We start from the raw sequence: 26,331 nt of genomic DNA, 5'->3' as shown, positions 1-26,331 counted from the left end.
CTTTGTTTGTCACTTGACAGGTGCCCGTCGCCATTTTAGATTAGAAAGGAGGAAAAACAACAAACCGCAACAGCAAACAACACTTTATACAATAAGAAGAAAAGTCGCATATAAGCTTGACGTGTCAGACCATCTGAATGATGGAAGAAAGAAGTATACGATACGAAGTGGTATTGAACGCTTGTTTTTAACAACCAGATGGAAGTAGTCAATACTCCAGTCTCCAGTAACAGTAGTTATTGTAATGTGGGGGAGGGGTATTAAGGATTGAATTATTAACGATTATGATAATGATTATGTGAATATTAAAGGTACAGTCAGAGCTTGTAACATGAATTTATTTACCCTAGGTTGAAAACTCCGTCAGCTGAAATTTGTTTCATATCAAGTGTGTGTGTGTGTTTAATTGTGCCTCCGATATCACGCGTAGTCCTACAAAACTGTATAGGACATCGACCCTGCTATTTATGTTTTAGGGTCGACCATAAATATCAGGATCAATGTCATACATTGTGGGACTAATATCACACGAAACTATTTGTAACACAATAGTAAACCTTATGGTATCCTGAACCAATAGTTGTTTTTAATTTTTTATTTTTTTATTTTTGTTAATTCAAGATATCTGGAGCAAAATCTGCACATATGTTTTGCTAAAACCCAAAAAATGCTTATTTTATTAAAAGGACATAAATTGTACTTTTAAGATTTTTTTCTAATGACATATGCATAATACTGTTATTTGCAATTATTTTTGTGTTGGAATAGCCATATTTTTTTTAATATGTAGTGATATCTGAACCAAAATTGGCTTATTGATAAAGTTAATTTAGCTGCATATTTTGTTTACTGTCGTTGTTAAAATTTGGAAATCAAAGATTTTCTGTATTTTATTTTTAATATTAAAATTATGACAACTTTAACTTTTTGGGGGGTTAGTTTGGTCTGATGAGCTTAAGAAACAAGCTTAATTATGATACAGAGAGAATTTTGCTTTAAATTAACTTTATTGAGACAAAATATAATTTTACAGGCAGCATTAGTCAGATAATGTCAGAGTTATGACAGAAATATTCTTTCACTGTTTAAAATGTTTCAGTTTTATTAGTGAACACTGCATTAGAAAAACAAGGAAATAATGTTCAGGAGATGGACATGTTTCTCTTTTACACTGCTTTTTCCCAGTTATCATTCGATTTCGATCATGTAATTGCAAAATAAATGTACTTACTTGACCTTCACTGTTTTAACAATCATTTTGATGGCTGTGACCATGTAACTTTATATTATACACGGAAACAAAAATAAATAAATGGGTATCACCCATGCCCATTGTTCACATTCAGACTGGTGACTATTTGATTGGAAACTATGAAATGAACTAACACAAATTTAAAAATAAAAAGTATAAAAAATAAAAAGTAGTACTAACCTTCTTTGTTTTTTTTTCTTCCCCATACTGTTACTGTAACCAGACATTTTTATGAATGCTCTAGTGGCCTATGTGGTTAGAGCATCAGCTTCGGATGCAGAAAGTCAAAGGTTTGAACCCCAATCAAGTCATACCAAAGACTTATACTCGCAGCGTCCTTGCTTGGTGCTCAGCATAAGAGGTTAGTGTTAGGAGTGGTTGGCCTGATGTTAGGATAATGCGACTGGGTGTGGCATGAAACCAACTGCCAAACCGGAGACATTGTAGCAATATGGCTCAGATTATTCAAGCTACATTAAAAATCCAAAACATACACAATTTTGTTGTTGTTGTTGTCCTTATTGAAATGTGCTGTATCACATATTTCACTCATAAAAACCAGTAAATTTGCTCAGATATGAAGTGGAAACAGATTCTGCATTACATGCACAAGAAATTTATTGAAGATGAGATCCATTTCCTAAATAATAATGAGAAATACTGTATATACACATTTATGAGTCAATACCTACTGCAAACTACATAAACCCTGATCTGATATTGCATCATCTATGTTTGTTCTACTGATTATTCCTAACAGCATAGACCCAGATCGGGGCCCCGAGTGGCCGAGTGGTCTAAAGCGTTCTTCGTTACGGATCACTGCCATCTCACCGCTGTCTGCGTGGGTTCGAGTCTCGGATTCGGCTAATGTGGGTATGTGAGAAAGCTTGCCAGTAGCTTCTCGTGGGTCGGTGGTTCTTTCCCGGGTTTTCCCGGGTTCTTCCTCCGCCATTAATACTGGCCGCCATGTATAGCCAATCGCGTGCTGAAAAATGGCGTTAAACACAACAACAACAACAACAACAACAATAGACCCAGATCTGCATTATGGGACATCTGATCTTGGTCTTTGCAGTTGGACTTGTAAGCTATTAAATGTGTTTATACATTTGATTGACAAAAATTATTGATGCTGGAAATAAGAAAGTTTGTTTTAAACATTATGTCCAGATGATAATTGTAAATTTTGTACTCAATTTCTTAACATACTTGAATATCAAAATAGAATTGTTTCTCATCTAGATAAAACAAAATAACCAAGGTAAAGTCTCCTTCATTATTCATACATTTAAATGACATTTTCTGTTTTACTCTCCTTGCATTGACCCTTAGTGTGTTAAAATGGGTATTGATCATGAAGAGACAGTTACATGCAAGTAAAATTTTTTTATAATGTCTTACAGGATTATTAGGATGCATACCATATATACTTTTTTATAAGCCAAATCAAACTGCAAACAACAAAGATCCTGATATGCTGTAACATATTGCCTCTGTAGGTCTATGTTGTTTGTTTTACTCATTACTCTGAGCAAACAGCACTGACCCAGATCTGCAAATGCATTATGCAGAGGCAGATCTGGGTCTTTGCAGACTTATAAGCTAGTATATATAGTACCTTTTTAGCCAGAAATATCCTGGGTTCTTTTTACCTTACTTAAATTGCATACTTTTGTTGAGATCTTGAGTTACGCTTGTTACAAAACATCAATGCAAACAACAGACACTACAATAGGAAAGTGTTTTCTTTCCCTCATGGCCACAACAGAAGTGGATATGAATATAGAATTCAGGTTGAAGTGACCAACAGTTATTCCTAAGACCACAGCACAGGGCAAATATTTTATTTTTAAATTTTTGACTCCACAGACATTGTAATTCTCAGTGGATTATTATATTACTTCTTTGCTAATATACTTAGGTTGACTTTTCATTTTTTGCTAATTTATTTATAGATGTCTTTATAAAGTGTCGCTTTGCTTGTTTACTTTTTGATAACTATAAACTGTTAGTTATTTGCTTGTTTATTTTTTGATGACTATAAACTTTTACTTCTTTGCTTGTAAACTTTTTGATGACTTACATACTGTTACTTCTCGTTTGATTTTTGATGACTTTACAAACTGTTAAAGTTCTTGTATTTTGAGAGCCATGTTTTACATTTTCAGTTACGAGGGGAAGAGGAGCATGTGCCAGCACATCCAGTTGTTCTAGCAATGGTTGTCCCTCCCCCATCCTATGAAGAGCCAGAAGAGAACTCACAGTTACATGGATGTAATGTAAATGAGCAAGCAGGTAGGAGATTGATTGAACTATCATTTGATTGCAGATTCTTTGTTCTAATTCATATCTAATACAGAACCAGTCTGTAGGTGTTTGACACTAAAAGTCGTCAGATTTATTATAATCAGTGCATGTGTTAGAGCAAAAATGTTTTTCAGATAATTTCACAGATGGATTAGAAAAAGACGAAAAACTGATGCAGAATGAATACATGAATTAATAATACAGCCTTCCATTCTAGGGCAGCTGCATGCCCATTGCAGGTGTAGTAGTAAATTTGGACTGTGTTATATCAAATGACACCGACTTGAGAATGAGAGTGGCATAGCTTCAAAGGTGTTTTTGAAGGACTGAATTTAGCAGTCACTTTCTACCTCAGTAATGATTTTGATGTGATCACAGCCTTTGGAAAATGACCAGACCAGGTCAAAATTCAACAAGGGTCAAAATTTAATACAAAACAAATATTTCACAGATGGATTAGAAAAAGACAAAAACCAATTCAAAGATGAATACATGAATTACACAATACAGCGTTCCATTCTAGGGCAGCTTCACACCCACTGCAGGCTGTGTTGAAAGGATTTTAATATTGGTCATGGTGGTAAAACAAAGAAACCTTGAATTAGCTCGTTTTGCTCATTCCAGTACGAAGGTAACTTCTTTTTTATAGCAGAACTCAATTGTGGACATGAATTTTATAAATGCAGAGGCATTATTTACAGAGTTTTTAATAGAATGCAGATTATGCTGGTCCTTTGTTCAGAAGGCTGTTTTCTTGGAGAAAATATGCATGTACAAGAACAAAACCATCTAATATTGTTTGGTGTTAAGCAGAAGATACTTCACTTAAAATTGCAGAAGGTATAAAAATTGAGCCATTTAGTATTGCCACAGACAGGAGCACTGATTATGATGACAAAAAGTTGTACCCAGTCTGTGTAAGAGACTTTGACAACAAAAAGGGCAAGGTCAGAGTGCTATTCTTTCATTGCCAGGATGAACAGTAGATTCCACTGGAGAAAACATTTTTGATTTGCTTGATAATACTTTGAATAAACATAAGTTGGCAGAACTGTATGGGATTTTCAGCTAATAATGCATCATTGATGGCTGGAATTCATAAAGGAGTTGCATTCTATATTTTGAAAAACGTCTCCATCAGTGTACAGGTTGTCCCTGTCATTTGATGCACCTTGCTGCAGGAAAGGTTGCTGATAAATTAGAATAACTCCTGAAGTATCAAGTTGGTATTCTACCTGACAGCATACTAGAGTTGACATGCAAGTTATTTCCAAGTTAAAAGACCCAATAACTGAAGATATAAATTTCCTCTTCTTTGTCAGGTTATGAAAGGAATATTGGTTTTTTACCATTCTAATGCTGTGAAAGATTGTTCAGTATTGCTAACAAAAATAAAACTGAATTTAGATCCAGGCTCAGTAACCTGGAACTGAGTGTTCTGCCAGTGTGCAAATCATTCATAGTCACAGCTGGTACAAAGTGTTTTGAAATGCAATATGAGAGTCTGCTGCTTTTTAAAGCTAAAAGTGCTACATACAAAAACCTGAAGCATTAATTGATGTTAAAAGACCAGAGGGGTAAATAAATCATTTTGTACATATGCTCATTGAATTTTATCATGTTATATGTGGATTACTCTTTTTCTGCTCAGATTACTCTTTTTGTCCACTTAGATTACACTTTTTCCTTGCCAGGGGTTGGCATCTATGATGACTGACAAATCGCTTCTGTGATAATGGGTTCGAGTCTCAGGTGTAGCCATTTGTGAGGAAGATTGCCAGTAGCTTCTGGTGGATTGGTGGTTTTTCCTGGGTTATTCCTCCAGCAGCTATATTGGTCACCATTTACAGCCAGTCATGTGCTGAAAAAATGGGATTAATCTCAAGACAAGAAGAAGTCATATTAATGATGGGTTTTCACCAATAGACTTCTAATGATGCCTGTTTGCTCACTAGAGCAACTAATTTGAAAATCTATTTATCATCAAAGTATATTGGAGATGGTTTCAACACTCCGCGGTTAAAAGAAGAAATGTCTTACCTTGAATTCCTGGTCATTCATTTTGTTCAGTAGAGCGTCTGTTCCATTTAGGGGATCTTGTCATTGATGGTATGTCGGAGTTTCTGAAGAAAACCAAGATGGTTTTTATATTTGGTACTTACAAGGAACATGGACAGAACAAAGAGACTTGTCATGGAGTCATGAAAATTCCTTTCAACCTTAGAGGACTCTTATTTCTCTTAGAAGAGTTGATGTGAATTGTTTCAATTTTCAGCACTCTTGATTTAAAAAATGGTAATATTTGTTCATGGTACGTAAAGCAACAAAAGTTTTTTAGGCTGCCTGAGGAAAAAATATTCAAGTTTAAATGTAAACTGAGCAATTTCTTTTCCATACTGAAAAACGTGGAATAAAATATATGAACATCAGACTTTGCAAACTACATCAATTACCGAAGTTAAAACCAGGGATACTTTGCTCCTTCCATCTTTCTCAATCATTGTACTGGCAGTGAAACTTTTGTTACCCAATTTATAGCTGGAGTTCTTATGGTCCTCCCAGCTTTCTTAATTTTTATACTGGCAAAGAGAGTCAGAGACCACCAGGCAACCAAATATAAAACTTCTTATTTTCTCAAGGAATTGCTGTATTCTCACTACCCTGTTGCTTGATCCAAACAATTTCTAGTTGTTAACTTGTATGCAGAGAGGACCAAAGCGATTTTACTTTCAGTATGTTATGTAATAAGATCAGCTATAATTCCTTTCCTATGTAGAGGTCGACCGCTCCAGTGGCCTAGTGGTTAGAGTGCCCACCTCAGATGCAGAAGGTTGTGTGTTCGATCCCCAGCTGAGTCATACCAAAGACTTACAAAAATGGTACTAACAGCTGCCTCACTTGGTGCTCAGCATGAAGAGGTTAGTGTTAGGACTGGTCGGCCTGGTGTCAGGATAATGTGACTGGGTGGGACATCATGCTATATGCCTGCAACATGATGCCCCAGTGCTAGACATCATTATAAACTGCCGCACTGCAGACATCGTAGCAATATGACTGGAAAATTGTTAAAGCTGCGTTAAAAAATCAGCCACACTATGTAGAGGTCATCATGTTTTGACTCCAAGGATGTATGTGTTGTTAAAGATAACTTGCCATATATACTCACTTATAAGACAAGCCCACCTGCACAAACCCAGATCTGCTGTTGCATAATATGCCAGCAGATGTGGGCCTGTGCAGTGTGTTAGGAGTAATCAGCAGAACAAACAGCATCGACCCAGACCTGCAGGTGCATTATGCTGCAGCTGATCTTGGTATTTGTTGTTTGTAGTTTGACTCAACTTACAAGCTAGTATATATGGTAGTTAAACTTGCCTGTCTGACACAACTACACCTTTTAGCACACTTATCTTCAGTAGCAGTGCCTAAACAGTTACAAAAAGAAAGAAAAGCATCAGAAGTTTTCTTTATTTGCAAGCAAGGATATAACACAGTACTGTTTAATTAACCCACTTCTAACTTATATTAAAATACATCAGTACATAGTATATTTGGAAAAAATGAAACTATTCATTTGCTTAAAAAGTATCCAGGTGGAAAGAAAAGGAATTACTCTTAATTGTCAGAAACATAGGATAAATAATGGTTGTTCAAAAATCCTGTGGCATTTTCATATCCACTTAGCATTGCAAATTTTATCCTATCTGTAGTTTGGTAAATTATGAGACTTTTAGCTACATTTAATGACACTGACCTGTAAATTTGCTGAGTTACAGATGAGATGAAATTTGCAATGCTTTGTGGAACAAACTATAGTGTAATCCCATTCCAATATTGTCACTGTCAGTCACCAACATAATCCCATTCCAATATTGTCACTGTTAGTCACCAACTTAATCCCATTCCAATATTGTCACTGTCAGTCACCAACATAATCACATTCCAATATTGTCACTGTTAGTCACCAACTTAATCCCAGTCTAATACTGTCACTGTCAGTCACCAGCTTAATCCTGTTCCAATATGTCAGTCACCAACTTAATCCCATTCCAATATTGTCACTGTCAGTCGCCAACTTAATCCCATTCCTATATTGTCACCGTCAGTCACCAGCTTAATCCCATTCCAGTATTGTCACTATCAGTCACCAACTTAATCCACCCACAATTAACAAATTTAGTTCAGAGTTCACTTATAGAATTAAAATCTTAAAATGTTTCCATGCACTGCATAAAATGTTATAGTGGCTAAGTGCAAGTGAAAGCCTTCAACATCAGCAATGATTAGATAGCATGAATTAGTTACCTATAAATAGAAACAGCAAAATCCAGACCAAGCCAGATCCCCTGCAAACAAACATGTGGCCATTAATTTGTTTTGAACAAGAGTAAATAAAAGCACCAATGACAATGGTATACCAAAAAAACCTCCATAACAAAGAATCAACTCTATATTTGAGCATTTGTTTCAGAACTCTTGGATGGTTTTCTAGTCCCAGTGCAACTGACTTTGTGTTGACACTGACACAACGAATATTGAGATAAGTAATTGTATTGTTCAGTACCTGGGCTTCTTCAAGCTTGAGAGCAACTGCTGGCCATGTTTCTTTCAGAAATTCAAAAGCTTTTCAAAGAAACAGCCAGCTCATCGAACAGGGCTGCTTAAGACAAACAAAATCTTAATAGCTCAAATGATTATGCAGTTCCTTCTTTTGGTTTCTTGTTGCTGAATACTGATAAAACTTGTTGACTTGGTTAGCTGTGTTCTTGTAATCAGCAATTATTTTGTACAGCTTTAGATGCATCATGATATGCAGGTACTACACAATGGGCCACACAAGAAGTGTATATGAGGAAAGGATTGTCTTCATGCAGACATACCCTCACACCTGCATGTCTCTCAGTCATCACACTTGCTACATCAGATGAGAGTCCAGTAACATTTTCCAGTGGGATATGTTTGTCTGCCAATACTTTATGAATTTCATGTATAATTGTTTCAGCTTTTCCATCAAGTACTGTAACATTTCCTGTAAACATCAGTTTTAGGTTTTCCATTGTGAATCCTGTGTAGATATACGTGAATTTTTTTTCTGTGGCCACATTCACTGTTTCGTCTGTTTCATCAGTGATTATACCTGCAAAGGGACTTTGCAGTAGTTGCTTATCAATATCTTCCATGGTAACTTTGGTGAGGGCAATTTCCATTTCCATACACCTTAGTTCTCAAGTTCTTTCAGTAGCTCTTGATTTCTCTACACTTGATTTTGAAATATGTGCCATCAAAGGTGAAAAATCCTTTGACGAGTAATCATTTGAAATGTGATTGTGTTTATCTTCATCTACAGCACTTTTACATGGAACTGGCATACTGATAGATTTATCATTAGTAAAAGAAAATTTATAAATAAAATGAACTTATTGATCACTGGTTCAGATTCTTCGGTGCAAATACATGTCTATGAAATAGGAGGTGACTGCTTGGATTAACATCTATGAAACAGAAAGAGGAGTGCTTTAATTTGTATTGTTTCATCTTGAATCAAATATCAAACCATTACAACACTTCAGAGAGATAAGCCGACATTCCTTCTGGTGCTATGTTGTTGCTGACAGTCACTGATCAAAGTTGGCTGAGACATTGGACTACAACTGTATGAAAAGACTAAGTCAGCTTCTTACCGACTTTGATGCTGAGACAGTTAACTTTCAAGACTTAAAACATAATTTTAAAGCTTCTCAATTTTGTCCAGTACAGAGGCAAATTATGTTGGCAAAAACTGGCATGTACCACTGTAATGGAACCCCTGTGTATGCCCTTTGGGCTAATTTGTTTCTTGCCACCACTGTAATGGAACCCCTGTGTATGCCCTTTGGGCTAATTTGTTTCTTGCCACCACTGTAATGGAACCCCTGTGTATGCCCTTTGGGCTAATTTGTTTCTTGCCACCACTGACAGATGTACATCACCAGCTTCCCATCCACTATTGGTAAATTTCATCACTATAGCCCTTAGGGTTCCCATCCCAGAGGAAAAAAAGCTCGGAATTTTCAATTTTCAGGAAATACAGGGAATTTTTATGAGAAGTCATAGAAGATTTTAGTCAGAAGTTCCAGAAATTAGTTCCCTAGGTCAAGAAAGTTTTAATACTGATGATCCCATGGGGAAATATATTGGGTAATGTCAGTGGCTAAGACCATTTTGTGTGATTTCCTATTTCTTTGTGCATTTTGAAAAATGTTTGGAGTAAACCACTAAATTTAGTTACTGATAGTATGGCTCTTTTTCCAGTTTTGTCGACTTGGGGCTGTGTTGCATACCAGTGCTGCACAGTAACTAGTTAAAACAAAAATGAATCCTTTTCATATCTGTGTGATCTGTAGCATTTTTGTAACAAAATCATAAGTATTGTAATGTGCATAAATTTATTTTTTTATTTGGATTCAGACTTGCACCTATTAAACCATTTTAAATAAGTTTTTTCTTGCTCAATTTTGAAAATGCAAGTTTAGTTGGGGTTTATGGTTGGTTTTGAGGTGGGCAGAGGCCAGTTTTAACAAAAGTATTACTCTTGTGAAGGCCCAAAGTGTCTGTCACATAAATTTATTGAAAAATTGAGAATGGTTTTATCATAGCTTGTTGCTTTTCTAACATAAAACTTGGCTAAATTCTTAAAAATGTAGTTGGGGTTGGGTGGGTATCTTATCAGGAAGCATAGGATTGGAAAAATGTGGTAAATTGCCTTGTTTTTATATGTTAACAATCACAGTATGGATAAATTGCCTTTGGTCTCAGAAATTTAATTCCAGTAACTTCTGCAAATGCTGGCCCATAATTATATTGTGTTAAACCTCAGCAGGAATATTCTTACAGATGTCAGTTTAGTAAATGGTACATGCTTGTTCAATTTAAGGTTACTTTGGAAGCAAGCTTCCCAGTTACACAGATGCTGTCAATTTGCCATCCTATGAGGAAGCAGAGAGGTTAAAGGAGGAGGAAGCCAAACATCTTCATTGTGATGTGGAAAGTCAGGTGGTAAGTAAAATGCATGTGATTTGACATAATGGCCATCCAACTAATTTCATTGTTACAATACATGCATTTTGGAAAGTCCACATTCTCACTGGAAATTAATTCATCCATGGTCTTTCCATTATGGATGGGTCATAATGATTGTCATGGATTTCACATCCTGGCTCCTAGTAGATTGATTGTTTCATTTTGTCCCCAATTAGAAAGTTGCCACAATATAATTATGCAGCAGAGTATGTCCACTACATCATGTGGAACTTATGTGTATGCTCTTTTTAATTTGTACAAAATGCTGTTAAACATTCAAAGACTCTCCCACTAAAATGCATTAACTTACATGTATTATGGGAGTTGAAAAATACATTTTGAGGCAAAGAATTCAGAGAATATTTAGGTACTTGCAAAATATAAACATGTAATTATTGTAATTTTAATGAGACATGGGGGATGCTGCTTTTAAACTAATGAAAGGAAGAAGAAATCATATGTTAAATATTAAATTTAAAAATGCAGGCAGTTCTGCATTTTTCTTTTTCATCCCATAATAACTTTTAAATTGTTTCATAAGATGTTCCCATATAGTCAAATATACATGGCATTATCCAAAATACATCCTCTGTTTAGTTCTTGTGACCCAAATAAATATATGCATATTCTGGTGTTTATGATCTCCAATCCTTCATCACTCTTGTAATTTTGAGTGCAATTTGTTCCCTCGATAGCCCCCCAAAAATATTATTTGGGTTTGTGTACAGTGTAAATCAAATTATTGTATAAGTTTTGTACAGTGTAAATCAAAATGTTAGGGTTTATGCACTGTGTAAATCAAATGTTGTTAGGGTTTATGTACTGTGTAAATCAAAATGTTGTTGTTGTTGTTGTAGGGTTTAATGCCATTTTTCAGCACACGATAGGCTATACATGGCAGCCAGTATTAATGGTGGAGGAAGAACCCGGGAAAACCCCGGAAAGAACCACGGACCCTCGAGAAGCTACTGGCAAGCTTTCTCACATATCGACATCGAATCAGAATGTTATTAGGGTTTATGTACTGTGTAAATCAAAATGTTGTTAGGGTTTATGTACTGTGTAAATCAAAATGTTGTTAGGGTTTATGTACTGTGTAAGTCAAAATGTTGTTAGGGTTTATGTACTGTGTAAATCAAAATGTGATTAGGGTTTATGTAATGTGTAAATCAAGTTAAATAATCTTGTTTTGTAGAGGAGATGCATTTTTATAGAAGTGGCTGTACAGTATATACCTGATTATAAGACAAGCACAACTGTAAATTGCGCAGACCCAGATCTGCCTTTTCGTACTGCAGATCAGGATCTTTGTTGTTTGCAGTTTAGCTCAACTTAAAAGCGGGTTTTCTCAATCCTAACTTGTCATCCTGGCAGCCCCCATACCCCTGGTCTTTTTCTGTGTTTTTCATTCTTCCTGTCTTAAATGTTTGATTAGAAATTAAGTGGTTATATATTTCATTGAAAACTCTTCCAACCACACTTTGGCTATATAAATTAACACAGTTTTTTTGTTTGTTTTTTATTTATAGTTTGTACCATATATGCTTGTATATAAGTTGGATCCAACTGCAAACTGCATAGACCCATATCTGGCATCCCATAATGCTCCAGCTGATATATTGGCCTATGCAGTTTGTTTGGAGCAATCAGTAGAACAACATAGATCCCAATCTGATAGCACATTATGTGACAGCAGATCAGGGTCTAAGTTTTTTTGTTATTGGACATTTTTTATGAGCATTTATATAGTTATTTTTTAATACCAGATTCCTGTCCTCCAGAACCCATACTTGATATGGAATATTTTACTCAGAAGCATTTTATTAGATTTTTTTAGTTGTCTAAATAGATTTACTGAAAATTTATTATCCCATCACTATGTAATATCAGTATGTAGATGCCCATCTTCTGTCTATCCCTAAATAACAGCTCAGGTGTAATTATACAGTAGTCTATGTGGTAATTGAAGCCAGATAATCCATGGAAGAAAAAAAACTTGTCTTTGATTGCTGGTCGCATGCATTATTACTGAGAATCAAATCTGAGATCCTGTAAGAGCAAAGCAAGTGTGTAAAATGAATTTCAATATATTTCAGGATGAGGGTCATGAAAAGTTCACGGGGATGACAATTGGCACAGATTTCACATTTCTCTGTACCTTCATATGTGAGTATATATTTGTCCTTAAAATTCCAGTTTAACATTCTGCATAGTAAAATGTGTCATTAAATCATATGAAAAAAATGTGATCACAACTGCAACAGAACTTGTGTCAAAAATGATATATTTCAAGAAAGATGATTGAAATTGTTTTGGGGGAAATGCAATTTTAGAATCATTGGTTTAGTTAGGAATTAAGTTTTATATTATTCAGGTTTTAGGATTTTTAGAAATTACATTTAAAAGAAAGTGCAGAAATTTGGTGGTTTTTTTTATCTGACGTAATACTTTAAAAAATAAAATACAAGTGTATAAACACATGCAGTCAGTTCTTGTTAAGGTATACTTGTTTGTTTGCCATTGCAAGGTTGAGTGCATATTATGGTCCCATCTGACTGTCAGTCTTGACCTTTGTCCGATGTGGAGGCTTTCAGCATGTTGAGTTCGGACCTAACATTTTGATTGGCTTGAACATAAGAGAATAAGATATGTATGGAGTTGGGGTCAGAGGCTATTTCGTAAAGGTCAGTTTTAGCTAGAGTAGAAAAATGGTTTTCACATGATAACTTCTGTTCTACACCATCTTGCATCAAACTTCATAAATGGTTTATCCTTTGGATTAAAACTATTAGTTTTTGGGTTAAAAAATCAGTGTTACTCCTTTACTATACCCATCAATTGATGCCGTTTGGAGCTAGGATTCTTTGTTAGTGCCCATATACAGAACTTCTCAATACAGGGCATGCATGCAGGACTCCCAGTCATATTGTTAAAAAATTAAAGAGAATTTATATGGCATTGGGTCAGAAAAATGTAATGACCATTCTGGTGGCTGAAATGGTTAGAGCATCCACCTGAGATGCTGGAGGTCATGGGTTCGAACCCTGGCCAAGTCATATCAAGTCTCATAAAAAAAAGGTACTAGCAGCTGCCTCACTTGATGCTCAGTATTACGTGGTTAATGTTAGGACTGGTCATTCTGGTATCAAAATAATGTGTCTGGGTAGGACATGATGCTACATGTCTTTGGCATGACGATCCAATGCTAGACATCGCTATAAACTGCCACACTGCAGACATCATAGTGATATGACTAACATTGCTAAAGCTATGTTAAAAAATCCAAATCACAAACACACATACAGGAAAAATATAAGGAAATGATAAAAAAAAAATATAGGGTAATAATAATAGTTGCTTGAAGTTGTCAGCATCTGCTAACACTTCATGTAGTGGCATATCAAATGACATAGACCTGTATTTGCTTACACTTTATGTAGTGGCATATCAAATGACATAGACCTGTATCTGCTAACACTTTATGTAGTGGCATATCAAATGACATAGACCTGTATCTGCTAACACTTTATGTAGTGGCATATCAAATGATATAGACCTGTATCTGCTAACACTTTTTGTAGTGGCATATCAAATGACATAGACCTGTATCTGCTAACACTTTATGTAGTGGCATATCAAATGACATAGACCTGTATTTGCTTACACTTTATGTAGTGGCATATCAAATGACATAGACCTGTATCTGCTAACACTTTATGTAGTGGCATATCAAATGACATAGACCTGTATCTGCTAACACTTTATGTAGTGGCATATCAAATGATATAGACCTGTATCCGCTAACACTTTTTGTAGTGGCATATCAAATGACATAGACCTGTATCTGCTAACACTTTATGTAGTGGCATATCAAATGACATAGACCTGTATCTGCTAACACTTTATGTAGTGGCATATCAGGTGTTTGCCATTGGACCAGACTAATAAGTATATATGGTTTGTCATGAGGAACTCGCATCAGTGCCTGTATTAAGAACATCTATTGTAATAAAACATCCTTTTTAATTTTTTCTAAAGAAAATGACTTGTAAGAAAAAGTTTTGACTGCTTCCTCCACAGAAATGTAGGGATTATATAGATTTGGTGAAAATAATAGGGATAACAAATATAGGGATTGATATAAAATATAGGATGGCATGGATATACCTTATGGGATACAATGCTTACACATGTCTTAATTTGCATTATCCCTCTGTTTGTTCAAAACTAAAACTAAAAATTTCTTACCAAATGCACATTCCTTGATTTTATCTTGCCTCATGGAATGGAAGCCAATGCTAAAATCTGCCTGGAATTTTTTTTGTTTATTTTCAGAAAGCATACTACAGTACACGTAAATGTCTCATTGAAACTTAAGTGATTAAATCATTCTCATTGCCAATTAGTACAGATGCTGTATTTGGTAAAACCATATTTGGAGAGTTAGTTTCCTGTTGTGCAGCATAGACAAAGGGAGATAACTTTTTCAGCATGTACATTCACCAAATGGGAGCATTGTTTACAGTATCGGTTAGTGTGTGCTCATTGTTATGATCTTAAACCTTGCTAGAAATTCTCAATTGAACTGTTAGGGTATTACATAGATTAAGTCAAAGTATATAGATGGTGCCCTTGTGTGAGAAAATATTTGCATTCAACTCTGGCTTGTGTTTTTATGAGTAGCATTGAAATATACATAATTATTGAATTATTCCAAGGTATGCCAATTTTAATTTAGTCATATGAGTATACAAGATTTCAAGCTGGGTCTGGATTGATATTACCAAGTGATGAATCTGTTTTTTAGTCTGCTCTAAGAATTTTGAAAAACAAGACTGTTGCATTCTGTACTGTTAATAGATTTATGTACATTTCTTTGATATAATTTTTCTCAATATTATTACAGTGTCCTTTGTGTTCAACTGGGTTGGCTTCCTGCTGTCACTATGCATTTCCAACACAGTGGCTGGGTATTGTGGGGCTTTGTCTGGACTGGGGATTTCCATTGTCAAATGGGTGGCCATTGTCAAGGTACTGTATAGACTTCCTTATAAGTCAAGTGCAGCTGCAGACTGCAATGACTCCAATCTGCCATCTCATAATGCACCAGCAGATCTGAGTCCGTACAGTTAGGAGCTGTCAGTACAAAAAAAGACACAATTTAAACTGGTCTGGTGGCATATTATGTGACGTCAGATGAGTGTCTCTGTTGTTTGCATCTAAACTCAGCTTGTGAGTACATATGGTATACATTCTTTTTTCATTAGCTCATTAACCAGTTTTCCATTTTATACTTTTTTTATGCTTTAAGATGGGTGAAATTAATGTTGCTTTATAATTTGACTTGATGTACTTTAACAGCATTTATCAACTTAGTCTGACATAGCTGAGATCTTATTAAAGTTTTAGACAAACTTAGTTCTTGCCTTCTTTTATTTTTTTTGTACAGAAAGTTCAATTCATACAGAATAGTTATATTGGACCCTATGTTGATGTGATGTGCATGGTCTTAGAAATGGAAGAAAACAGAACTCCAAGGAAACCATTAAACTTGGATGAGCAACTGCCTCATTTTGGGAGTGCTAGAACTGGTAATTGAACCCAGGATCACTCAGATGAAAAGCACTGATGCTGCTGCTTCAGGAAGATTTTAGGTACATAGAGGCATTAGCAATGGTGCATTGCAAAAGGCCATACTAACTGCAGTTTACTCCATGGTGTCTTAAAGAGGAACTTTTTGGGGGAAAACTAAAGTTGGGAATCATTAAGGGGAAGCATCCCATGTAAAAGATATTAAGTTGGTCAGAGGGGACTTGACTCAGTCCAAAACCCATAGAAGATGTGTAGCTCTAGGTAACATTGTTCACAACAGATTACATTCAAATATATTGAAAGGTTTTGGAGCTATAATGAGTACAACATTTATTTTGTAATTATTTGTCACATGCGACTGCCATAAGACCTTTTACTGTCTATCTTTGAAAAATGCTTTCTTCAGAATGTGACGGGACCCCGAGTGGTCTAAAGCGCTCTCCGTTACGGATCACTGCCATCTCACCTCTGTCTGCGTGGGTTCAGGTCTCGGATTTGGCTAATGTGGGTATGTGAGAAAACTTGCCAGTAGCTTCTCGTGGGTCGGTGGTTCTTTCCGGGATTTTCTTGGGGTTCTTCCTCCACCATTAATACTGGCAGCCATATATAGCCTATCGTGTGCTGAAAAATAGCGTTAAACCCTACAACAACAACTGAATGTGACAGTTATATTGAAAGTATCAGGACATCAAGGACTTTTCAGGTTTGCATGGCTGCCAAATTTAAACATTTTCATCGCAATAGAATTTGACCAATTTTGACAAAAAGCATCTAGGCATTGAGGCCTGTCAATTTTGGAAACAATGATGTTCATGCAACATCAAGTACCTTGAAACATTTACCACAATATAACAAAATAAGTAACCAACAGTAGTGGAGAACAATTCAGAAAGCATCTTGCTAACCCAGGTTTTTTGGCCAACCATCTCCTTGCATTTGACTGTTAGTCAGACATCACCCAGTTGAGTGTCAGTCCCACTTGTGCCTCTTGTGTTTATAATCACAATAGTCATTTTTACAAAGTCAGCAGTCACATGGTATGAAAGGAAAATATGAGTCCTAAAGCACCCATATTAGGTTTTTGTTTCATGTTGCTCAGATTGTCTCTCCACCAGTCAAAGATGGAACCACTGTAGCTTGAAAAAATAGATAAGTGGAACTCCAATATTTTTGGGCAATGTTTCACAGAGCTATTTGCATACAACTCTTATGCAGAGATTCAGGATTGTACAATTGCAGATCAAAATAGTGTCATTTTGTCCTTAAATTTGTTCTGCATAAAATTATTTTTCCCAAGAAAAATAACCAGCTTCATGTAGATATTCAGCAACACTCATTTTTATACACCCACCACAACATATTGTGTTATTACGTTCATATTTCAGTTCTGCATAATAAATCTAGTTTATGACCGTCTGCTGTTACCAAACTGTGGATGACTGGCACTTCAGGGTAAGATAGAACCCTTTACATTTATTGATCAAAGGACATGGTCATTCTGACTAAAAGAAAAAAATGGTTTCTGCACAATAACACAAGTTCTTCACCACCTAAAGTCAAGAGTCTGCAGAAGGTTTGTACATGGGATAGGGAAGAACCCTATCAAGGTCAAAGTCACTGATTTAGAATAAGAAACATGATTCTGCATAATGATACAAGTTCTCCAAACTTCATGGATGACTTGCACTTTGAGCACTGAAGAACCCTGTTAGTTTAATGGAAAAAAGTTCAGGGTCACTGGGACAAGAAAAAAGAATAAAAATGGTTTCCTCACAGTAATGTTCTAGACCATATACCTGGACCAAACGTTCTAGTTAGTTTGCACTTTGGGTAAGGAAGAAGGCACTATGTATATGAGGTCAAAGACTGACAGTATTATCTGAATCCTACCTTGTGGTAATTTTGTTGCTGTTATAGGTTTTATTGCCATTTTTCAGCACATGATTAACTATAAATGGGGTAAGGAAAAGTCTTTAAATTTTGGGATCAAATTCACTGCTAGAAAAAATAAGAGCAGTTTCTGCATGGAAGACTGTTAAAGATGGGGTAGTTACATATGTGCCAACTCTGATTTGATTGGAGCAACTCAAATATTTAGGCCATCCTCCTCAGAACACTCAAGAGTTCCAGTCAGAACATGAAAAATTACATTTCTGCCAATTTAAAAATGCATAGAATTGTTTGCTTTTTTAAGATGTCTTTTTTTAAAATGCATTTGTTTAGGAAAATTGTAGAGTCATGGAGCAAACAGGAAGCCCTCGATTCTAATCATCAACTCCTACATTTTCATTGGTCTGAACTACACAATAAAACATAAAAGCTCAAAGCTTTACACTGTCTCAAGAAAGTTATTGTTCTATTCGAAAGCTCAAAAGCTTGTTAGATCCATAAAGGGGCCCCAAGTGGCCGAGTGGTCTAAAGCGCTCTTCGTTACAGATCACTGCCATCTCACCTCTGTTTGCGTGGGTTCAAGTCTCGGATTCGGCTAATGTGGGTATGTAAGAAAGCTTGCCAGTAGCTTCTCGTGGGTCGGTGGTTCTTCCCGGGGTTTTCCCGAATTCTTCCTCCACCATTAATACTGGCCACCATGTATAGCCTATCTTGTGCTGAAAAATGGCGTTAAACCCTACAACAGCAACAACAGATCCATAAAATTTACATAGACACCATACTGGCTGCCTCCCACTTCCAATGCTAAAGAAAGAAAAAAGTACTTCTTACCAAGCACTAAGTGCATAGCTCAGATTTACTTAGAAGAGAAATATAATGTGTGAAGGACAAAGTAGTTGATAGGACTTTTCTGAATGTGTGTTTTATTAGCATAATGGTGGACAATGGATTTATTTTATTCTTTATCAAGGTGTTTTGAAAATACAATAATGGCAAATATTTCCTTGCATTTAAAGAGATGCATAATTTCTTTGCATTTTACATTAATCAGTTAATCATATAATTTAAGAAACAAAGAAGAAACATTTCCTGGTGCTGGTATGTCGTGTGCCAGTGTCACTACCGTTGGATTTTTATTGTTCTGTTTTTAAACTTCAGGTGGCAAACAAATGGGTATGAGGGTAAATAAAAAATCAAAAACAGTCTGAAACATGCATTTCCATTAGGTTTTTGTATCCCCAAGATATAAACAAATGCACAAGATTTTGCCATTTTTTGACACACTGGCTTGATCTGCCTTATACACATTTGTGGATCTGCCTCATGGGAATGTACAGATTTTATTTTCTCAAGGGCTGGCCTCTCTGGGGGTGTATAATAACCCATTCGTTGTGGTTATGTTTAATATGTTTAGAAATAAAAACAGCTGTTTAGCCCTGCTGGTCAGCGACAGATTTGTCTTATCCAGGCAAAACATTATTATGTGGGAGTCTTAAGGCAGCAATGTTTACCAGTGTAAATTTATAAAATTTAGTTCAGTATAAAGACTGTAAATGTGTTTTTTAAGCTAGTATTGGCAGATGCACATGTCCAGCTGCATTATCAGCTTTTCCGTCTTGTATATAACAGCATGAAACTATCACACTGATCCAAAGAATGTTTTACCAAAATTTAATCATGACCTTCATTTAAATATGACTCATCTTGGAAATTGAATCCCGTCATTATAAGAGTTAGTATACATACCACTAATTGCACAAAAATCTTGTGTAGTGAGGAATGGTATGCAGACGAGGACAAAGTTTTTACTTGGTTTGATTAAATAGCATCGTTTCAGTTCCTGTACACACTGAGAATTTCTTTTAAATTTTCCATGTTTTCTTTTCCAAAATAAATAATAGATATATTTCATCATGTGGTTTTAAAAAAAACATATATTTTAACAAAGGGCAAAGTAACAAGTTAGAATGTAATTAGAGTTTTTTTGGTACCTGATGATGAAATATATCATGGATTTATGCTGGAAAAGAAAATGTTCTTTTATTATATACCGAACTTCTCTGAAATTGAAACTTAGACAATTAAACTATTTACTGTACCAAATTCGTATCACTTTCATCGAAATATCTGCAGTTTAAGAGAGTGTTAGGATTAAGATGTCCTAATTGCTTGTACATTTTTGACATTTTTTTCACTCTATCTGACCACAGAGAAAGTCTGATTTTGCAGTGCATCACAGCTTGCTTATCATTGTTTTCAAGGTAGTAAGGGAAAATAACTTTATAGACATGAATGGCATGGAGTCAGATTTCTTCAGCAACAAATGATTTTGATGCCTGAAAGATAATGCATTATCTCTTTATTTGTTCTAGCTCACAAGGTACACATTTTTCTTGCAGCAGGAATAACATGTAAGCAATCATCAAATGGCACAATGGGAAATCTTGTAATTTCACATAAAAATGTATGGATATATTTTTCACATTTGAAAATAAATGAATGAAAGAAAAAGACTGCAACATTTTTCCATCATTGAAAAGTTTGAGAATAGTATTGCAGAGTATAAAAAAAAGTCCTGTTTTTATTCTTTTTATTACAGCATAATCAATGGGCTGATGGATTTGCCGATGGAGATTCCTGGATATGGTGGTTGCTTATTCTGTGTGGTGAGTTTTTGTCTTGCTTGTGAATGGTAAGATGCACAAGCTTTAATTTGCATATTAGCTGCTCAGCTGAAACTTTGTGCATTATTATGTACAATCAGAGAAACTTGCTTCATCATTATGTCTTTGTCTTGTGCTTTGAAGTTTTAGGATTTCATTCTAAATTCCTTTGTCCATGCCTCTAAAATATGATTCAGTCAGTTTCTAGAATAATTGTTTCGAGGACTTTTGAAGTTTATTGTTTTCAGTATCTTCCAGGAGCATTTTTCCTTATGAAAATTGAACTTTCTTCATATGATTTCTGTTTTCACTGCACAAATTGGCAGAAAAGTTAAATTGTAAAAGTTTATTAAGGTCAGATTATTGTAGCATCTACATCAGTGGCTGCATTCACAACTTAAGATAATATTACTATGAGACTAAAGTTTACCTACTGACATGCTGAGAGTTCCTGTCTTACTAGATAGAGTATAAAGCTTAATTAATCATTTAAGGTTTCAAAAAATAGTGTATCTTTTGTTTGTTGCTGTATTTAGCCAAAACTTGGCAGCATATTACAGGAGCGCTAAAGCTGATGTGCTGGAAATTACCTTATTGCCCGTCTCTGCTGCTTATGCAGAAAGCTTGTTCTGTTGTTGTAAACAATAAAAAAATGTGGGAAGCCACATATCTTCAACTGAATATTAAGGACAATATTACTTAAGGTCTGGGGACCCCAAGTGGCCGAGTGGTCTAAAATGCTATCCGTTACGGATCACTGCCATCTCACGTCTGTCTGCGTGGGTTCAAGTCTAGGATTCAGCCAATGTGGATATGTGAGAAAGCTTGCCAGTAGCTTATGGGACGGTGGTTCTTCCCGGGGTTTTTCCCGGTTCTTCCTCCATCATTAATACTGGCCGCCATGCATAGCCTATTGTGTGCTGAAAGATGGCGTTAAACCCCACGACAACAACAACTTTAGGTCTGAAGTTGATATGAAGCTGAGGATTGGATCAGCTTTACTATGTCCCAACCAATTCATTGTTGACTAGCCATATAGCCTTTTCAGCACTGATAATACGACCAGTTTTTGGTTTTCATAATTGGTTAATCAGATAGTTTTAATTTAGTAACAGCATGGCATTTTAGAGATCAATAGGTGGTTTCTCTTATATATATATATATAGATCAAGTTGTAAATGCAAGCATCATGTGCCTGCAGATCAGAACCTATGCTGTTTGTTCTACTGGTTACTATTAACAACTGCACAAACCCAGGTCTGCCAGTGCATTATGTAATGGCATTTCTTTGTCTGTGTAGTCCGCAATTGGACTCATAAGTTAGTATGTACAGTAGTTTTAAAGTTCTAAGATAAGGCAGGTACTGAGAATTTGCATTTTGGGTAACATTTAAATGTTATTAAATTTCAGGTTTCTTAATATTCATACGTGGTGCAATACAGTACATCAGAGTCAAGTACGACTGGCACAGATTCACCGGTCAATTGCGACGATATTATTTCTTTTAACCAGAGGACTCAAGAGGTTTCAATTTCGACTACAAATGGACTATTAAAGTTGTTGTAAAGAACAAAATTCAAATGTTCTTTCGTTTGTTATTGTGGTTTCTGTATGATGACTAAGCAAGCCTTTAGCTTTATTATAGTACAAGGAGATGACAGTTTTTTTATTTACACCAGCTGTTACAATGTATATACTTGGGATTCGTGGTTTATTACAGCACAGTATGTGGAGTTCTCTACCATTACAAACCTTAGTAAATCTTGCATTTTGGATAAGGAACACTGTTACAAAAGTCAGGGTCATGGACTGAAATTGGAGAAAAGGTTTCAACACAATAACTATAGCTCTACTTCACTGATTTGCACCAAACTTTGTTAATATCTTGCACTTAAGGAAGTTACATATTGATTTTGTTGCCAGGTCACTATGACTTAATGGGTTCCGTGCAAGACTTAATGGGTTCCTTGCAAGACTTAATGGGTTCCTTGCAAGAACACCCAAGACCTAGACCAAATTTGATATATCTTGCGCTAGAGTTAGGAAAAAATAAACTATTGATGTTAGGGTCAGTTTCACTGTGGCTGAAAGAAGGAAAATGGTTTTTTTAAAATAACTTTCATTTTACATCATAGACTTGGACTAGACTTTGTTTGATAGCTATTTGACTTGTTGAGTTTGGTGTCACTTGGCTAAAAAATGCATGAAGATTTAATGTAACTTCACCAGAGTATGTGGATGGTTTACAGTTAGGCCTATTCATTTTGTGGTCATTGGTCTTAATTACTGTAACTGAAAGAACGAAAACGAATTTTTGCATAATAACTTTTGACCATGTAACGTTAAAAAAGTTTGTCGACATCTTGCACTTAATTTACAAAAAGGTCTATAGGGATCCTGACCAGTGTACCCCTAAGAGAAAAAAAAAATTTTGCAAAAAAATATTTAAGATTAACATTTTGACCAGATTTTGTGCTTAGCTTGCACTTAGATATAATAAGGAAACATACTGATTTGCCTAAGTGTGCAGTGAAGAAACCTGTTGATTTACCCAGTGTATAATAAAGAAAGCTACTGATTTGTCCTGTGTATAATAAAGAAATCTATTGATTTGCCAAAGTGTATATAATGAAATCTATTGCTTTGACCTATATATAATAAAGAAACCTATTGATTTGCCCAGGTTTATAATAAAGAAACCTATTGTTTTGCCCAAGTGTATACTCATGAAACCTATTGATTTGCCCAACTAGTGCCTACATATAGGGCTACTATACACAAGAAGGGGTGGGGTGTTCATGGTATTCATCAATTTACTGAATGTTGATCATTGCTTGATACAATATTGACAGTTTGAATATTTTCACAACCTCAGACAAATATGCATTAGAAATATCTAATGGAATCTGGTAACCATTTTTATTTTATTTTTTTAAAAAATGCAGACTTTTCCAACTTCACTTAGTTCTCTGGCGTGATAAAAACACATCATAAAAAATGGAAACAGCATAATAATGATGAAATCTGAAACTTTTTAATAAAACACTTAGAGCTTTGGACTCACTTCATTAAAATATTATTCTGGTCATAAGGATATGTTGGTATTGAACTTCATCATTATTCCCATGACAGGGCCAAGTAGCTCGATTTGTCATGTTTCAGGTGTGCTTATCAGAATTTCTTTTGCTACTATCTTTTCAATGTTGGGATGTGCTTGTTAGAGAATTACAATATTTTTTATTAATGTTGATGTGCTTATCACAGAATGATGATATTGTTATCAATCTTGAGGATGTGATTATCACAGAATGATGATATTATCAATCTTGAGGATGTGATTATCACAGAATGATGATATTGTTATCAATCTTGAGGATGTGATTATCAGAGAATGATGATATTGTTATCAATGTTAAGGATGTGATTATCACAGAATGATGATATTGTTATCAATGTTAAGGATGTGCTTATCACAGATTTACAATATTGTTGTCAATGTTGGGATAGCTTATCAGAGAGTTACAGTATTGTTATCATTGTGTGTATTTGTAATTATGGTTATTATTGTTATTATTATTATTTTAAGTTATTGCTCTTTGGTACTGAGAAACTGTTTATGGTCTTAGATAAAGAAATTCAGGTGTCTACTTTTTCTTTTAATATCCCTTTGTGAATGAAATCAATGTTTTACATCAATTCCACTGTCAACAGGTCTATATTTATTCATTTGGAACATTATGATAATATTGTGATAATTTGAAGAATTAATAAACCTTTATTATTAAATTAAAGAAAGTTGTAATTATGAATTCTCTTTATCACTGTATTTCATGGTAGCGTTTAGAGGGGAAAAATATTTATTTTTAACTCTGCTGGTCATAGACCAGGAGAGCTGGTGTGATGGTTTGTTTCTGTGCAAATTTTTTTCATTTTTACTGCTTCTAAACTACTTGAAGAATTACCATGAAACTTTACACCTATGATCATCTCAAGATCTAGTTGGTACTTAATGAAAATTGATCTGCTGAGACGTCCAAAATAGCTGACCATCCTGAAAATCTGTTATTGCTACTTTTGAATAGGTGGACATGTGTCAGTTTGATCCCCAAACATGCCCCCCATATCATCCGTCTTGAAAATCTTGTCACTTCTGAGCAGAAAATGGTATTGTCATGAGGCTTTCACCAGAAGGACTTTGTGATATGTTTCAGGTTCTAGATGAAATGGTGTTGCCTGGTCACCACATGGCCAGCTTGAAAATATTATTGCTATTACACCTTAATGAATGGTCATATCAGCATGGGGTTTTCACTAAAAGGCTTCTGTTTAATAGGCCCTGATGAAAACTGTTTTACTGTGACACCCAATATGGCCACCACAGCAGTCATCTTGAAAATTATTGTTCTCCCGATGAACAGAAAGTCACATAAGTGGGGGGGTTGATTAGAAGACTTCTTACGGTGTCAGATTGGTCTTCAGTAACAATTGCGCCAATATGATATATCCAATGTGGCTACCAAAGTGGCCATCATGAAAATCTTACCACTACTACTGTATGAAAAAAAGTAACGTATCAAAATTTGGTTTTCACGAAGACTTATGGTCATACTAAAGAAAATTATGCTAGTATAACATTCAGTATAGATATAGATACCATGACAGACAGCTTGAAAATCTGATGTTGCTAAATCCTCCTAAATCAAAATACTAATTAGCATGAGGTTTACAATAGAAGGTTAATTATGAAACCTAACTGGTTCTAAAATGAAAATGTTGAAGATCTTGTCACATATGGCTGCCACAATGAATATTTCAAAATTCTTGTCACCACAATGGATGCTCATAACAACATGGGGTTTTTATCAAGAGTTTTTGTATTTGTACCAAGTTTCCTATATGAAAATGATGCCATTCTTTCATCCAATATGGCTGCCTCAGTGGCCAATTTTTATCTTGCCATACAAGAAGTTCTGAATGGTTTCAACACTCGGCAGTTCAGAAGAAGAAATGGTTGTGAATTCTTGTAAATTCATTTCAGCCAGTAGTGTCAGTTCCTTCAAGGGACTTGTATTTACAGTTATTTAGAGTTAAAGGATTTCACTCTTCAAGCTGTTCTTGTATTTTGATGAACTATAGGTTAATGTCGTAATAGGTTATTGTGGCATTTATATTGAATGAATCAATGAATATATTTTCAGTTAATGTAATCATAATGGATTGTAAATTTTGGTAAACTGTAAACTCTAATGTAATAAACGGTATATAATGAATGAAATAGTTTGTGTCCATATGTAATGTTTTTATTAGTACTTTGTTCTGAATGATGAGTGACCAAATTTAAAAGAAACTACAAAAAGGTTTAATTTGATGGAAGAGGAACTCAGGATGACCCCAGGAAAAATCACTGACTCACTGAAAGCTCTTGGTAAGCTTTCTCACCTACTCATGTTGATCAGTCGGAGGCTCAACCATGTGTAAACAGAGGTGAGATGTGTGACTTTTCTATAAAGGCCATGTATCACTTTGCCACCCATGGACCTACAATATAAGGAATTGTAATAAAGT

The 26,331-nt window shown here is 35.2% G+C and overlaps 1 protein-coding gene across 2 annotated transcripts; it reads left to right on the top strand.

Moving 5' to 3' along the window:
* On the top strand, window positions 1–26,041 carry LOC149798221 (NEDD4 family-interacting protein 1-like). Of its 2 annotated transcripts, XR_016421986.1 has the most exons (8): window positions 1–170; window positions 3,424–3,550; window positions 10,476–10,597; window positions 12,718–12,787; window positions 15,528–15,652; window positions 20,703–20,769; window positions 22,177–24,017; window positions 24,098–26,041. XR_016421986.1 is itself a non-coding variant. In XM_089963328.1 (7 exons), the coding sequence occupies exons 1-7, from the start codon at window positions 138–140 to the stop codon at window positions 22,272–22,274; spliced, it is 642 nt and encodes a 213-aa protein (XP_089819454.1). In that variant the 5' UTR covers window positions 1–137; the 3' UTR covers window positions 22,275–26,041. The 2 variants fall into 2 exon arrangements, 1 of the variants encoding a protein (XP_089819454.1); XM_089963328.1 differs by having other exon boundaries at window positions 22,177–26,041.
* Window positions 26,042–26,331: the final 290 nt, after the last annotated feature.

This window comes from Sinohyriopsis cumingii, chromosome 6 (genome assembly GCF_028554795.1).
Source record: "Sinohyriopsis cumingii isolate HCF-2022 chromosome 6, ASM2855479v2, whole genome shotgun sequence".
In the NCBI taxonomy this organism is placed as follows: Eukaryota; Metazoa; Mollusca; class Bivalvia; order Unionida; family Unionidae; genus Sinohyriopsis; species Sinohyriopsis cumingii.
Note: the sequence above shows the minus strand (reverse complement) of the source record. Positions and strands in the feature narration are given on the sequence as shown.